The 17,759-nt window shown below is 26.3% G+C and overlaps 1 protein-coding gene across 1 annotated transcript in view; it reads left to right on the plus strand.

Annotated features, from left to right (window-relative positions):
- Positions 1–17,759, plus strand: part of lft (lowfat) — a 50,546-nt gene that overhangs the window by 24,186 nt on the left and 8,601 nt on the right. The window contains exon 2 of the mRNA XM_065499495.1: positions 9,788–9,923. Within this exon, the coding sequence (XP_065355567.1) occupies positions 9,848–9,923 (76 nt within the window). The 5' untranslated portion in view covers positions 9,788–9,847. The remainder of the gene's footprint in view (positions 1–9,787; positions 9,924–17,759) is intronic.

A 17,759-nucleotide genomic window follows, 5' to 3' on the forward strand; every position in this document is an offset into this window, starting at 1 on the left:
TTATTATTATTATTATTATTATTATTATTATTATTATTATTATTATTATTATTATTATTATTATTATTATTATTATTATTATTATTATTATTATTATTATTATTATTATTATTATTATTATTATTATTATTATTATTATTATTATTATTATTATTATTATTATTATTATTATTATTATTATTATTATTATTATTATTATTATTATTATTATTATTATTATTATTATTATTATTATTATTATTATTATTATTATTATTATTATTATTATTATTATTATTATTATTATTATTATTATTATTATTATTATTATTATTATTATTATTATTATTATTATTATTATTATTATTATTATTATTATTATTATTATTATTATTATTATTATTATTATTATTATTATTATTATTATTATTATTATTATTATTATTATTATTATTATTATTATTATTATTATTATTATTATTATTATTATTATTATTATTATTATTATTATTATTATTATTATTATTATTATTATTATTATTATTATTATTATTATTATTATTATTATTATTATTATTATTATTATTATTATTATTATTATTATTATTATTATTATTATTATTATTATTATTATTATTATTATTATTATTATTATTATTATTATTATTATTATTATTATTATTATTATTATTATTATTATTATTATTATTATTATTATTATTATTATTATTATTATTATTATTATTATTATTATTATTATTATTATTATTATTATTATTATTATTATTATTATTATTATTATTATTATTATTATTATTATTATTATTATTATTATTATTATTATTATTATTATTATTATTATTATTATTATTATTATTATTATTATTATTATTATTATTATTATTATTATTATTATTATTATTATTATTATTATTATTATTATTATTATTATTATTATTATTATTATTATTATTATTATTATTATTATTATTATTATTATTATTATTATTATTATTATTATTATTATTATTATTATTATTATTATTATTATTATTATTATTATTATTATTATTATTATTATTATTATTATTATTATTATTATTATTATTATTATTATTATTATTATTATTATTATTATTATTATTATTATTATTATTATTATTATTATTATTATTATTATTATTATTATTATTATTATTATTATTATTATTATTATTATTATTATTATTATTATTATTATTATTATTATTATTATTATTATTATTATTATTATTATTATTATTATTATTATTATTATTATTATTATTATTATTATTATTATTATTATTATTATTATTATTATTATTATTATTATTATTATTATTATTATTATTATTATTATTATTATTATTATTATTATTATTATTATTATTATTATTATTATTATTATTATTATTATTATTATTATTATTATTATTATTATTATTATTATTATTATTATTATTATTATTATTATTATTATTATTATTATTATTATTATTATTATTATTATTATTATTATTATTATTATTATTATTATTATTATTATTATTATTATTATTATTATTATTATTATTATTATTATTATTATTATTATTATTATTATTATTATTATTATTATTATTATTATTATTATTATTATTATTATTATTATTATTATTATTATTATTATTATTATTATTATTATTATTATTATTATTATTATTATTATTATTATTATTATTATTATTATTATTATTATTATTATTATTATTATTATTATTATTATTATTATTATTATTATTATTATTATTATTATTATTATTATTATTATTATTATTATTATTATTATTATTATTATTATTATTATTATTATTATTATTATTATTATTATTATTATTATTATTATTATTATTATTATTATTATTATTATTATTATTATTATTATTATTATTATTATTATTATTATTATTATTATTATTATTATTATTATTATTATTATTATTATTATTATTATTATTATTATTATTATTATTATTATTATTATTATTATTATTATTATTATTATTATTATTATTATTATTATTATTATTATTATTATTATTATTATTATTATTATTATTATTATTATTATTATTATTATTATTATTATTATTATTATTATTATTATTATTATTATTATTATTATTATTATTATTATTATTATTATTATTATTATTATTATTATTATTATTATTATTATTATTATTATTATTATTATTATTATTATTATTATTATTATTATTATTATTATTATTATTATTATTATTATTATTATTATTATTATTATTATTATTATTATTATTATTATTATTATTATTATTATTATTATTATTATTATTATTATTATTATTATTATTATTATTATTATTATTATTATTATTATTATTATTATTATTATTATTATTATTATTATTATTATATATTAAATTAATTATTATTATATATTAAATTAATTATTATTACAAATAAATAACAAAATTAAATTATTCAACATTTCCATAGAAAAAAAGTGATTTTTATTCCTGAGGTTAACATATTATGGGTATTACAGTATCGAGGCTATGAAATTTTAGTTCGGTATGTTACATACCATCGGAAAGGCTAATGTGTCTAGTTTCTCTGCGTAGGTTTAATTTTTAAGGTTTACACACAAATATGAAAAAAATTAAAATAGTGCAAATTTAAAAACCTTTGTCTTGAGTTACAAAACATTTATTTTGATAGATATCCCACTCGCATCCCACTAAGCGACCAAAAAGGTTTTAAAGGAAAAGACCTAAGCTTTCTTTTGAGAAAAAAAAATAAAAAAGGTTTTTGATTTTTCAAAAAAAGTAAAAAATTGTATGTCTTGAGTTACAAAACATTTTTTTTATAGATATCCCACTCGCATCCCACTAAGCGACAAAAAGGGTGTTAAAGGAAAACACATAAGCTTTCTTCTGAGCAAAAAAAAATAAAAAATGGGTCCATTTTTTTTAAAAAAAGTCAACAAAGTTTTTGATTTTGCAAAAAAATTCAAAAATTTTAAATCTTGAGTTACAAAATATTTTTTTTGATAGATATCCCACTCGCATCCCACTAAGCGACCATATAGGTCGCTTAGGAAAAGACCTAAGCTTTCTTAAAAAAATAAAAAAAAAAAATAAAAAGGGCCCATTTTGAAAAAAAAGTCAAAAATATTTTTGATTTAAAAAAAAAAAATCAAAAATATTTTATTAAATTTTTTTAATTTTTTTTTTCGAAAGATTGCATAAATAGCTATCTAAACTATTTGGGACACATTTTGCTAAGAACAATAGGTAATAAGTTATATGGATAAAAAAAAAACCTGTTTGGCCAAAATGTCAAATTTTGACCTCCTATAACTCAGAGAGTTCTTGACCGATCTTGTTGAAAAATGATGTCCGAATTACTATCCAATAGAACTAACATTGGTTTCAATCATCGCGATCGGAAGACATCGATTTCAAAAGTTGGTTCACTTGACGTGAAATGCCCCATATATATTATTCTAACGCAGCATTATTGGATATTATAAAGGTATTGAATATGCATTATTTCAAGAAGAAATTGCTCGATGGTATAAAGTATACGAAATTGTTCATATATTTAATCGAAATCTAATCATTTTTGAACATTTTTAATACCGAAAAAGGTATAGTATATCGATAAAAATTAGAATCAGAATAATAAACGATTTTCGACTCTTTATCGCTCTGCACTCTACTTGGGAAAACACGCACATTCTCGACATTATATCGAAGTCGATATCGATAAAATTTTACGAAAAAATTATTCATTTTCGATATAACTTCGAATCATTTTGCATACTGGGACTTTTTCCAGAACTAATGTTAGTTTTAATTTAAATGAAGAATTATTCACTTTCACAGCTCATAAATTTACTTTAAAATTACAGTTATTTTTTAATTTTTTGTCACAGTTTGTATGTTTTATTTATAAAAGTCATAGAACAAGGTCGATACTTTTATGTACATAAAATAAGGTGTATATTTTAAAAAATGTTATGCAAATGTTTCTCAATGAATTTAGGTAAGTTTTTAAAATTCATTGAATATATTTTTACCTATATATAATCTTTGTAAAAAACCAACAAAAATATAACTGAAATTTAGATTTATATATCAGGTCGAAATAAAAAACACGAAAGTACATCAATGGGTTTTTCAATGTTGTTTGGAAAATTTGACAATATTTAGTAGTATTACCTGTTATATTATTACTTAAAAATGAATACGTGGAATATAAGCCATAAAACAAAAATAATTTTCATGGAATTAAAAATGTAATGTTTTTAAAAATTTTAAATATTACCTGTCTTAGGTACAACCGCTCATTATTAAAGGGGCATTTTATGATTACATTGCTAAATAAAATAAAACTCAATGAACAAGCCAATTGGTCTATTCACTTTTTTGCGTTCTTTGACAATAGAAATGGGTGTTTAATTAATGTTAGTAAAATGTGAATTCACGAAATGAAGTTTAGAACATATTTATACTTTGTGTAATTCCATTAATTTTTAATTTGGAAAATTTTCGTGAAAATTCAGTTTTTTTGTATGGGGACCCCCTGAACGGTTGGAGATAGGGGGTATGTTTGTTCTAGAAAAATATTGGGGATACGAAAATAATGGGGGTTGCTCATACATTTTACCTACCTACGGGTGACTCCTGAGTAGTTATGCACCTTTTTCTATCCATTTACCACCAATTTCGTTCTCACGAACTTTGACCCCCGTGCGGCACGCCAATTTTTAACCGATCGAGCTGAAATTTTTTTCAGATTTTTTTTTATCCTAACCTCACACAAAACTGCCCTTCGTTTTTGAAACAGATGAGTTTTAAATTTTTTCATACATTGGGGGTCCACCTTAATGATTATAGGCCAATGTATGTAAATATGTATGTATGTTACTACGTTTATACGCACGGCTTATTCGCAAATAAAAATATTGCATTTAGAAAAATTTGCCGCATAAACAGTGAATTAATTTTTTATTTGCGAATAGCTAACTCACGAAAACAATTCCTGATTAACGACACTATTTGCAAATAAGATTTTAAGCATTGCCATATGTTTTAACATTTTTAGTTTATTAAGACTTTTTTTAAATATTTCATTGTGTTTTTGCATTAATTGGATTGCGAGACAAATATGAATTTTAGATTCTATCATTTTTGCATTTAAAAAATAAAAAATGTATCATATTTTGTTCAAAAATATTACTTTTATTTATTAAAGTTTACCATCCGGCATCACATAAAAACATAAATTTTCCGACTTATAAACAGTGAGTTAAGGTACGGTCACACACAGCTAATATTTGACGTTTATCGTCAAATATTTCATTGCCTGAATCTGACCACAAATAAAATTTAGAGCAAACAACAAAACAGATGATTTTAGTCAAACAAAATTATTTGTCGGCAAACAAAATATTTTCTTAATGTGAACAAAGTGTGACCACTAGCTACATAAATACCTAAAAAATATATAATTTGATCTTGCAAATATTTTTAAGGTTAAAGCACTTATTTCGAATTGTAAAGTAATCATTTTATTAGAGATTTATTGAATTTTGAATTTAAATTTTCACTTTTTGTTTGACCAAACTGCTGCGAAAAAGAATCAGTAAATATATTAGCCGTGTGGTCACACTATATCAAACACTTTCATAAAATAATTGTTTGATCAAATAGAAAAAAACAGAAAATTATTTGCTCAGCATGGCGGGAAAATAAGAGGAGATTATTTAAATATTTTTCGTACTAAATTAAAGACACAAATTCACTATTTTTTTTTAAACATAAATACATATTCAATATTTCTTGAATATTTGTTATTTAAATTATTTTCACTAAATAATTGCATCAATAAATGAAGTCTTCTTCTTCACATAAAAGTCATTCAGCCTAGGATGACATACTGGGAGAAAAACTAATTGAAGACATGAAGTCTATGTTGCGATTTTTGCAATTTTATGCGATTTATATTTTTATACGTTTAACATAGTCTGATGTTTGATTATTTTTTATTTATACATGGAGTTTGTCTATTTTCAAAATTTAAAATTGCTCATATGTACATATGGAATATTAACTGAAATTTTATACAGATTGAATTTAAAATCAAAGAAAATTTTTTATACATACATAAATAGTATGAATTGATTGTAATTAAAAAATAATTCTTAAACATTATGATCTGTTTAATTTTTTTTTACTGCAGAAGAAGAATATGTCTAATAGCATTTTTCACTTTTCTGATTTTAGTATCATACAAAAATTTTTATTATAAATTTTTAGATAATGCGATTGAATTGGAATTAATTAAAAATTTATGTAAAAAAGGTAAACATTTCCATAAAATTTAACAATATTTGTGAACATGTTCTTATACTGAATGAAAAAAGTTTGGAAAAAGTCGTGTTCGATTAATAATATGTATTAAAAAACCAATAAGCATTTTTACTGGAATTCAAGTTGATAGCAAGTGTAATTCAAGCCTTGAGTTATAGTCAAGCAATTGAATTACAGTTGTATTACACTTTATTTCAATAGCATTCTCCAATAGAAAGGAAACATAAATTCAAGCCATGTTTTTTGTTTGAAAAATATTTAATATTTCAAATATTTTTCAAGTATAAAACATGATTACATTTCCATTCAATTTCAATTATGAATTGTGATAGTAATATAATTTAATAAATAAACATTTAATAATTATATTATTAAATTGTTCAAGCTTGTGTTCTTTTCGCGATTTGTTTTCATTATTTAGCGATTTTTAATTTAAGATATAGCAACACTACTTTTGCGATAACACATGATGCAACAGCTGTTATTTGACGGCGTTTGATCTTGCAAATGAATTGCAAGATCAAATAAAACAAGTAAGAGTGCTATATTCGGCTATGCCGAATCTTATATACCCTTCACCTTTGTTGTGGATGCATTATTATTTTTTATAATTAGTATATATGTATGTACATTGCCCACTTTCAGCGTACAGCATCCTAAATTTATCAAGAACACAAAAAACAACAACAATGCCAAACGAAACAAAACACCAAAAGAAAAAACAAAATACGCAAGCCAATGAAACCAACACACATCCAAACATACGTTTAATTGTATAAATAACAACAACAACGCCAAAAGAAACAAAACACAAAAAAAAACAAAATACGCAAAGCCTGCACATCCAAGCCTACGTTTTGTTGCTTTTTTGTAAAAAAAAACCAACACACAACCAAACAACCGTTTAGTTGTATAAAAAACAACAACAACGCCAAAAGAAACAGAACACAAAAAAAAACAAAATACACAAAACTTGCACATCCAAACATACGTTTTGTTGTTTTTTTGTCAAAGCATGCAATACATTGTGTTTTTTGATGAAATTTTCAGAGGTTGTCTCGGATTTTTGCTCATATCTCCGTTATTTATGGACGGATTTTGCTGATTTTAAATAGCAAAATTCTCGAAAGTATGTCTGACAGAATTGTTGAAGATTTGGATCCCGGAGATATCTGGGGCCTTCAGAAAATTGATTTCAACAGACAGACAGACGGACAGACAGACAGACAGACAGACAGACAGACAGACAGACAGACAGACAGACAGACAGACAGACAGACAGACAGACAGACGGACATGGCTTAATCGACTCCGCTATCTATAAGGATCCAGAATATATATACTTTATAGGGTCGGAAATGAAAAATGTAGAAATTACAAACGGAATGACAAACTTATATATACCCTTCTCACGAAGCTGAAGGGTATAAAAATACCCAAAATGCAGGAAAATATTTGCTGTTTAGTGGTCACACATTGGTCACATTACAAGAATGTTTTCATATTGGCAAATAAATTTGTTTGACCAAATTCAGCTGTTTTCTTGTTTGCAGTGCAAAAATATTTTGTGTTCAAACTAGAAACATAAAATATTTGACGCTTAAATAAGAGTACTGAAATTTCATAATTCTTTCAAATGTAAAGCAAAATCTGGTAATATTTTACTTTCTAGAAAAGTCTTTTTTATTGATGAAAGAAATTAAAGTTGTTTTACAGCTTTATTTAATAATTATTTAGAACAAATATTAACATAAATGTGACCACAAGTCAAATATATTCTCCCCTTTGTGTGTTTGATAGTATTTCGGTGTAGTTTGATTAAACAAATATGGCAAATAAATGTGTACAGTGTGAACACAAAATCAACCCATGAATTATTTGATGTAGTTTTGATCAAACACATGAAACATCTTCTGTCAAATAATTTGCGTAGTCTGACCCTACCTTTAGTTAATTGCAAATAATTTTTATTTGCGAATAGGCTACGTATAAACATAGTAATAGACAAGTTAAAGTATACTTCTGACGCTGAAGTCGACTCTAAATATAAAACTAGCTAAAGTTGTTTTTAACTCGTTTAACAACAGCATCAGCTGTTCTTCGCCGAGTAAAAAAGTTCGTCACAAAGTAAAAAATGTTTAAGTTACAAGATATTGGTAGAGATTTTGCAATTATTGAACAGTTATCAATAAAATTAGTACCAAAATATCGTAATTATGATATTAATCTTATCTTTTCCATTTTTCCACAACAAACAACTTTCCTTCTTTAGATGTCCCGGTTACTTTTATTGTTAACGTTTTTTTGATTTTTTTTTAATGTTGTATGTCAGCTGTTCAGCGTTGCCACTTGTCTGTTTTTTGTTGTATATTGTATGACAAATTTTCTACATTTGCGATGGCACCCAGTTAAAGTCGGTTCAATTTAAAACATACTTTAATTTTGACTATGGTTGCAAATTAATATAAAGCTGGTTTTTAAAAAGAACCGACTTTAGTGTTTGACTATAATTATGGGCTAATATCTATAACAATTGTTAACTATTGACAGCAATTTTCTAAGGCGCGTTAAAGTCGACATTGACTGAAAAAGTCTTTTCTGTCGACATGATATTTGACAAGGACTCACACAAAAATAGTTGCGATTAGAGAAATTAAAAAAAATAAAATCAACAAGGGGAAGAAATTTTAAATTTTGCTATTAGCGGAGTTGTCAAAATAAAAAAATGTATCCTGCCACTTACTACCATAGTGTAAAAAATTATTTCGCCCGGCCGAGTGCCGGCTGCATATGAAATATTTAATAGCGAAGCCGGTGTTCGAAATATTCAAATCATAGTTTCTTTTCATTACATTGAAGCTTAAGGATTTGTTTGTTTCACTGGGTAAAGGCATTTTTTTATACGATAAATAAATAAAATTTAACAGCAGCTGTCACGAAATGCATAGGCATGATACTATTTTAAATTATCGATAACAAGTCGCAATCAACACAACATTGTTAGTAAATACTGATTTATCGTCGAGGTGATGTCGATGTCGACTCGAAGTGACAACGACTACAAAGTGATGTCGACAGCGACATACATTATAGGGGTGATTGTAAACAAATTGACGATTTGAGCTTTTTTTTTATGAAATTGTTGGTTTCGTAATCTTTATCTTAAGGTATACTTTGGTGGAGGGTATATAAGATTCGGCACAGCCGAATATAGTTCTGTTACTTGTTTAAATTAAAATTGATGACGGATTTTTGTAACAATATTGTAGAAATTACAAACACTAGAATATGTTATGATTACATACAAACATATTATTGTAACTCCCGCATGTGCAAATAAATTTTTAAAAACGCATCGTCTACATACTTAATTTTTTTATTTTCAGATAAATTAAAATTTAAAGATTGCGCATAAGGAGTGTAAGAATAAATGTAACAACAATATAATGATGGTATACCCTGATGAGCCCTTTTGGGCATTACCAACTGTACCAGGATTATATGATGACAATGATTATCGAGGTAAGTTTAAAGCTGATTGCGAACGACGCTGAAGTTTGAGGTGCATTTACAAGGGTGAAAAAATGCATTTTTTTCAGTTTTTGTAAAAATTTTGGCATTAAATAATAACGTTTGAAATTTAATTTAAAGGAATCGAAATGTGTACGTAATTGTCGTTCTAATGAGATATAAAAGACAAAAATTGGATAAAAAATGTTAAAGTTATTAAAAAATCCCCAGGCCATTAACTTGTCTCAAGCCACTAAAACAAGAAATGTAGAAACTAAATTAAAATACTTTGTTAAATATTAAAATAAAAGCACATGTCTTCGTTGGATATCGTTAACCAGGTATGACCAAAAAAAAGCAGTTTCAAAACTCCACTTTCAAATTTTGTTATGCTAATTTCAGAGTTTTTTGGTCATTACATTGGGATTTATTGAGAATATAATAGGGAATAAAAATATGAAAAAAGTATGACAATATCTCGTATAGTTTTTCTATACCTGCGATGTAAATTTTGCGATTTTCGAGAAAAACCAATTTTTGGCCATTTTTTGGCGAATGAATTTTAATTTTAAATAAAGCCTATTCAGAATATTATAGTGCATATAATTTTTAATATAATCTGAAAGTTTTACTAAAATCGGTAAACGTTAACCCTCAAACATAACCTTGAAAAACAACTTTAACCCTGAAAACTATATTGCTGAACTTTTGAAAAAATGTGTATGAAGTATGCAAAAGGTCGCACAAAATATTTTTTAATCCCAATAGGTTATATATCAATTTATCATGTGATGACAACAGAACCCTGAAATCAAATGGTATTCTATATTTTTGAGTCCATGAAATATTTCAGATATACTTACAATAAAACGATTTATCTAAAACGCCACTGAAAATTTATAGTAAATTATTTATTAAAAAGCTTTATTACTATTATTAAAAAGAATAAAAACTTAAGAAAACAAAAAAGAAATTGGCAAAAAAATATTCAAAAACATAAAAGTTATAATTGTTCGAGTTAGTAAACATGCTGCAGCAAGGTATACCGAGAATCAGAATACCGAGCGAATTGGTTATATTTTTTTATATGTAGTTTGACACTGTGCCTGCACTTGAAGGCGAATTAGCTGTCAGGGAAAAATGTCAAAAACAGCTGACAAATAAATCAAAGCGAATTTTTGTTAAACAAAAAATGTTTAAAAATTTGAATCTGTTTGTAATTTAATTTGATGTTTTCAAAAATAAAACTAATTTCGTGTAGTATTATTATTGGTTTTAAAACATAAACGAATTTAACAGCAAAACAAAGTTTGACATTTATTGTGCACCACGGCGAAAAACGATCAGCTGTTCTGATAACATTACCTTATAATTAATATACCTTATGCTGCAGGTAGAAAATGGATTTTTATTTTCTGTAATAAACACGACATTCGGAGCACCGTTACTTTGTTTTGGTTCACATTTTTTCACTTTGATATGCATTTATTATTTGGACAATTGTCTCTCATACTGAATTGAAACTTTAGCAAAAAACACAAACAAAATTTTGAGTTTAGTCCCCCTAAATTGGCAAAATCTGACACTGTGCACCGATATGGCAAATTTTTTTTGTAAATGTTCGTAATAATCCAATTTAAGTTTTTACTGAAAGAAAAATTGACTACGCCTACTTTTACGCCCACTTTTTACGATTTATTGGCAAACGGCTGCACCAATTTTGCTAATTTTTGTTAAATAATCGTAGTAATCCAATTTTAGTTTTTACTAAAAAAAAATTGACGGCGCCCACTTTTTTCGACATATCTAAAATCGCAGAACGCCTGGACGGATTTGGGTAATTTTTTGTTTAAATGTTCGCAATAGTGCACACAAGTGTTTTACAGAAAGAAAAATTATCCACGCACACTTATCATATACAAATGATGAATTTGCCCGAACTGTATACTCAGAAATGCCAAGATATTACTTGGAATCATTCGACAACGAAATTTCAACGGCGCACAGTGTTGCTAATTTTGGAATAGCGGCCAAAAGTCTTTTTTTACTTTGCCGCCAAATTTTAATTTTAAATACTCATATTAAGTTAACACCTGAGAACCTCAGAAGCCAAAAATTCAGGTCTCTATGTTAACATTTCCTATAAACAGGGTGATTCAATATGCACTTTTTTATTATCTGATTGAAAAGTAGGATTTTCTAATAAATTTTAGAAATTCAATTGCTTATAACTTTTTATTTGCAATAGGGATTTTTATGAATTAAACGGTTTTTGTTAAAATGGTTTCATATCTTTAATTACAATGCAGATATATGTTTACACCACTTTTGAAATCGCTTCCATATTATTTTTAAAAATGTGTTAAATTTTACATAAATTTAAGGTTTGATATAATAGAACCTTAGGGAATTCCTAATATTTCGTAAAAAGCCTAGTACCATTTGAAAGTACGTACTCTCTCCTTTATTAACATACCCATTTCGTTTTGCGCTTTTTTGCTCTTTTTGAGCTTGATAAATTTTTCTGACTCAAGTATGATGCTTATACTCTATACCACCATATGTTGTTTAGTATAAATGGATTCTTGTGAATAAAGTATAGGTCGCAATTTTGAAGATATTTCGATAAAATCGGTCCATTATTTCACATAGTCCCCATACGAAAGTCCTCCCGAAATTGGACTTTATCCGTCATAAACGTTTAATTAATATAGGTATCTACACAAAATTCCTTTTCAAATTTATATATACGGAAGTCATGTCACCAAATTGTATGACGATCGGTTCATAATTTGTCATAGCTTTAACGAGCATAAATCTTTTATCAATTTTGGTATAAACATAGAATTCAACAGAAATAATTTCCATATAGACATAAATCACAAGACCTACTTTCATGGCGATCAGTCTATAATTAGTCATAGCTCCCATATAAGGCCCACTTCCGAAAATCACTTTAACGAGAATAAATCTCTTAAAAATGTTGGTAGCTACACAAAATTCAACACAAATAACTTTCAGACGACCTAATTTCATTGTGATCGATCCATAATTAGCCATAGCTCCCATATAAAGTCCTTTTCCGAAAATCACTTTAATGAGCATATATCTCTTAAAAATGTTGGTATACACAAAAAATTCAACACAAATAACTTTCATATAGACATAAATCACATGACCTAATTTCATTGCGATAATTAGTCATAGCTCTCATATAAGGCCCTCTTCCGAAAATCTTTCACGAAAATAAATTATTGAAATTTTAAAGAAAGATGATACTTTCATACTTGTTATTATTATAATTCTTTACTAATATTATAATTATTTATTAAATTTTATTAGCAAATAAAATATTTCTTATAAAACTTTTCTAAAAAAATTCATTTTTTTTTAAATTTTTTTAATTATTCGACAAAAATATAGACTCAGAAAGGTTTCTATGTTATACAATACAATAAATACTCAATTTTTTGTTATAAATTTCATATGCAAATTGCAAAAAAAAATTCTTACTTAAATTATGGCTAATAATTCTTCAGAAAATAACTATCACATTTCTAGACATTATAACTACATTCCGCCACAACCTAATATACAAATTAATATACCAAACAAAAAAAAAAACCGCATTAAAAAATTCCGCCTGGGTCAAAAGTTATAGAGTTTTGGCCGCTATTTTTAAATTTGCCACACTGTGCATGTCGAAGGTACTTTGAGCCCCAATAGCGCCGCCCCTGGATCATTTGTATGAAATTTGACTGAAAACTAATATGAAATACATTTTTTCTAATCAAGAGCAATGAATTTACTTTATTTTACTCCTGATGTGTTAATGGTCGACAAAGGGTTAATTTTTTCTTAAATTTGTTGAAAATATAAGTATTTCTACCTATGGTCCAATTATGGTTATTAATTTCGCACGGAAAAAGTGATACTTTGAACTATAGTGCATTACAATGAAACAACTGTAAGGATACAACTGAATTTTTTGACGAAAGAGTAGGAAAAATGATAGCAGATTTTTACAGTGGGTAGATATGGCCACTGCATATCGATTTCCTCCAAAAAGTCAAAATTGGAACCAGTGCGATATAGGACTAATATTGGATGCACTGGAAAAAATAACTGAGTTGAAAGATAGAGACTCGTCATCAAAAACACTTTTAATTATAAATTCGTTAAGTACATTCAAAATGGTATGTGGATTATACATGGTTTGTGACAGTCTTACATTAACAGGGCCTTTAAGTGTAAGTTAACATTGCAAAATAAAAGAGATAAAGCCGAAATGCATTTTAATATTGTAGTATTTTTGATAGTGGAAATCAATTTGTGAGACGTTCTAAATCCAAGATTACTGCACAATCAGCCCATACAAAACTGCATTGTTGGTCTCAGTATTGAAAGATTTAAATATTCGTTATTCTGAAGATATCTTAAATGTGTCTGATATACCCAAGCTTCTTCAAAAAAATATAATAAAATAAAAAACGCATTTTTAGAATGTGACAATGACATTTACCCCAAACTCCATATAATAATAAAAATAGTTATTTCAATGTCAGTGAGTAATACTACAGCTGAAAGGTCATTATCAAATCCGTGTACGATTTGACACCATTCGGTCACCAAATTTATCACATCTGCATACGACAGTTATGGAGAAGTTCGCTAATGGATGTACGCACTAAACGTAGCGCAGATATTGACTCGGATCATGAACTGGTCATTGCTTCAATAAAGATTAAGCTAAGCAGGAACTACAAGCAAAGGAGCTATCAGAGGGTACGCAAGCGTTTTGACGTGAATAAATTTGCCGATAAAGGAAAGCTTAGTAAGATGGCAAACGCAATGAGGGTAAGACTGCTTACCAACAATCATGGTTCGTGGGAAGAAACGTGTGCAGAGATAAACAGCATTGCAGAGGAAACAGTGGGATATGTAAACAACTGTTCTAGGAAAATAGTGAACAGTCGCCTGAAACCTGTTGAGCAAGGTTTACGAGATGAACAAGCTGGCTTCCGGCCCCATCGAAGTTGCGTCGACCAGGCCAATACGCTGCGAATCATAATCGAACAGTCCGTCGAATTGCGCTCTCCTCTCTATCTGGTGTTCATAGATTTCCAAAAAGCTTTCGATACAATTAAACGTAATGCTATATGGACGACCCTAAGGAATAAAGGTGTACCCACGAAAGTGATTAACATAATTAAATGTATGTATGAAAATGCCATGATCCAAGTCAGACACAATGGAAACAATAGTGAAGCATTCACCACAAATGCTGGTGTGAAACAAGGATGCCCTTTATCGCCTTTACTATTTGCAGTTACTTTGGACAATATAATAGTTGAGATTAGCAGAAAAAGGAGAGGAATAGTTTGGAATCTGAACAATCATTTAGAGGACCTCGATTTCGCGGACGATATATGTCTACTCTCTCACACACACGGCGATATACAAAGCAAATTGAATGATCTTACGGTTCTCTCCAAAGCTGTAGGACTTGAAGTGAAAACCAAGGCAATGTGCATTAATAATAACATTGTCGATTCTTTTATAATAAACAACCAGGAAATTGAGTTTGTGAATACCTTTTGTTATCTTGGATGTATGATGACCATAACCGGAGGCATAGATGAAGATGTCCGTTCCAAAGTAGGCAAAGCGAGATCAGCGTTTGGAAGATTAAAACACATATGGCGCTCACAGCAACTATCTCTCCACACCAAGTTGCGCATCTTCAATGCATGTGTAAAATCACCGCTGCTTTATGGAAGTGAGACTTGGTTGATTACAAATACAATCATGCGGAAAGTACAAACGCAAATCAACAAATTCCTAAGAATTATATGCCATATATTCTGGCCAAACACAATTACCAATACAGACCTTTGGAGGAAACCCAAAGAAACACCCATCGAAAACCAAATCAAGAGATGAAAATGGAAATGGATTGGGCATACACTCCGTTAGCCCATCGAAAGTATATCCAGAGCTGCACTGGACTGGAACCCGCAAGGCAGCAGAAGAAGAGGACGGCCAGCGAACACTTGGCGAAGAACAATACTAACGGACGCAACAAAGCTAGATAAAACATGGCCTGAAATCAAAAATTATAGTAACGATAGAGTAAGATGGAATAATCTTGTCGAAGCCCTATGTTCCCTAGAGGAATAAAATAAAGGAAAAAAAAAACTTATAAATACTTAAATATAAAATAAATATAAAAACTATAAGTTTCCATTTTTAGTTGTATGTCGTCACTGGATTCGTTGGTCTTCTCTGCCTGTATCTTCATCTGCATCAACAAAAATTCGTAATCAAACACAATTACACATTCTTTTATATTTTGGTTTTTGAACCATTTATTTGCATCACTATTACCCTTTATTATTTATTAAAATATTTAAAATTTTTTAATGTAAATAAAATTAAAACACACTTATAAAAAGCAACTTACTTTGAAATGCGTCACGAATAATTTAACAACATTGCGTTGTCGACGAATTTGACACCGTATAGTGTCAAAATGACACCAACCGTTGTCGATTTTGCAACGTCGTTTTTCCCTCAGTGTATATTTTCGTTTTTAAATATTTTCACTTTTTTAATGTAAATAAAATTAAAACTCACTTATAAAAACAAAGTAGAGCAAAAAGTTTCGCCGCATACTTTGACAATAACTTGACAGCAACTCATGTTGAGATGCGTCGGCGAAGAGTATAACAACATTGCGTTATCGATTCGTATCCGTTTGTTTACAAATTGTAAACATACGGTGTCACAAAAAGTGGCACCGTATGGTGTCAAAATGACACCAACCGTTGTCGATTTTGCAACGCCATTTTTAACTCAGTGTATGGGGGCTAGGTAAAATAATGACCGATTGCTGCCAGTTTCAATAAGCTTTATCCTTGGGCGGAAATAATTGTTTGTACCAAATTTTATCGAAATATCTTAAAAAATTTCGACCTGTACTTTGCGCACAAGGTTTACATGGACAGCCAGCCATGCGAACTCAGAAAGTGATTCTGAGTCAAGAGGTATACTTTAAGGTGGTTGTTAAAATCAGTAATCTGTTTATGTGTTCTATACAGTATCTTTGCGGGCTGAAACCTGCATGTTCATTTCGTAAAATAGGATTAAATTCTAGACGTTTGTTGATTAACTGAGCAATCACTTTGTTCGTCATCTTTATCAGTGTTATAACTCGGCAGTTGTTGCATTGTTTTAAACCTCCCTTTTTGGTAGTTTGATGATTATTCGCTCTTTCGGGCCAGCAGGGAAGGGAGTTCACTTGAGTCCGCGAATTGCATTTTAGTATCTCACCCTTCGTCTGTTACTGTTCGGATGATGGTAATTCGCCATTAACTTTCCGTAATGGGGTTAACTTTTAGAATCCTTCAGTAGATATCTAGCATTTTCTGACGAATCAACATCATCTCACATCTTAGGGCTATTGAAGATGTGGATTTCGTGCAACCTCTCTAGCGACCAATCTCCTCCGATCGCCACCGTTTAGACACCACAGGTGTGACATGGAGCGCTACATCCGTGCTGGTTGGTTGGTTTTTAGTAGAAAATTGTTTGTTAATTATATTAGGTTCTGCTACATGCATTTTTTAGAAGAAAATTATCATATTTTTTCCAATGTTATTATCTAGAAAGATTACTTTCATATTTCTTAGGATATTGCCATCAGCGTATGTTTCCTCCCCAAGGAAGTTACTCATCAATATGAATTCGAAAATTGCCGCAATAATATTTTTACAAGATTAATATTAATTTTTGGTTAAATTTCATTAAAATCGGAAATGACAAATCCGAATAGTGCTGCCCGCTTTG

The sequence above is a fragment of the Calliphora vicina genome, chromosome 2 (genome assembly GCF_958450345.1).
Source record: "Calliphora vicina chromosome 2, idCalVici1.1, whole genome shotgun sequence".
Taxonomy (NCBI): Eukaryota; Metazoa; Arthropoda; class Insecta; order Diptera; family Calliphoridae; genus Calliphora; species Calliphora vicina.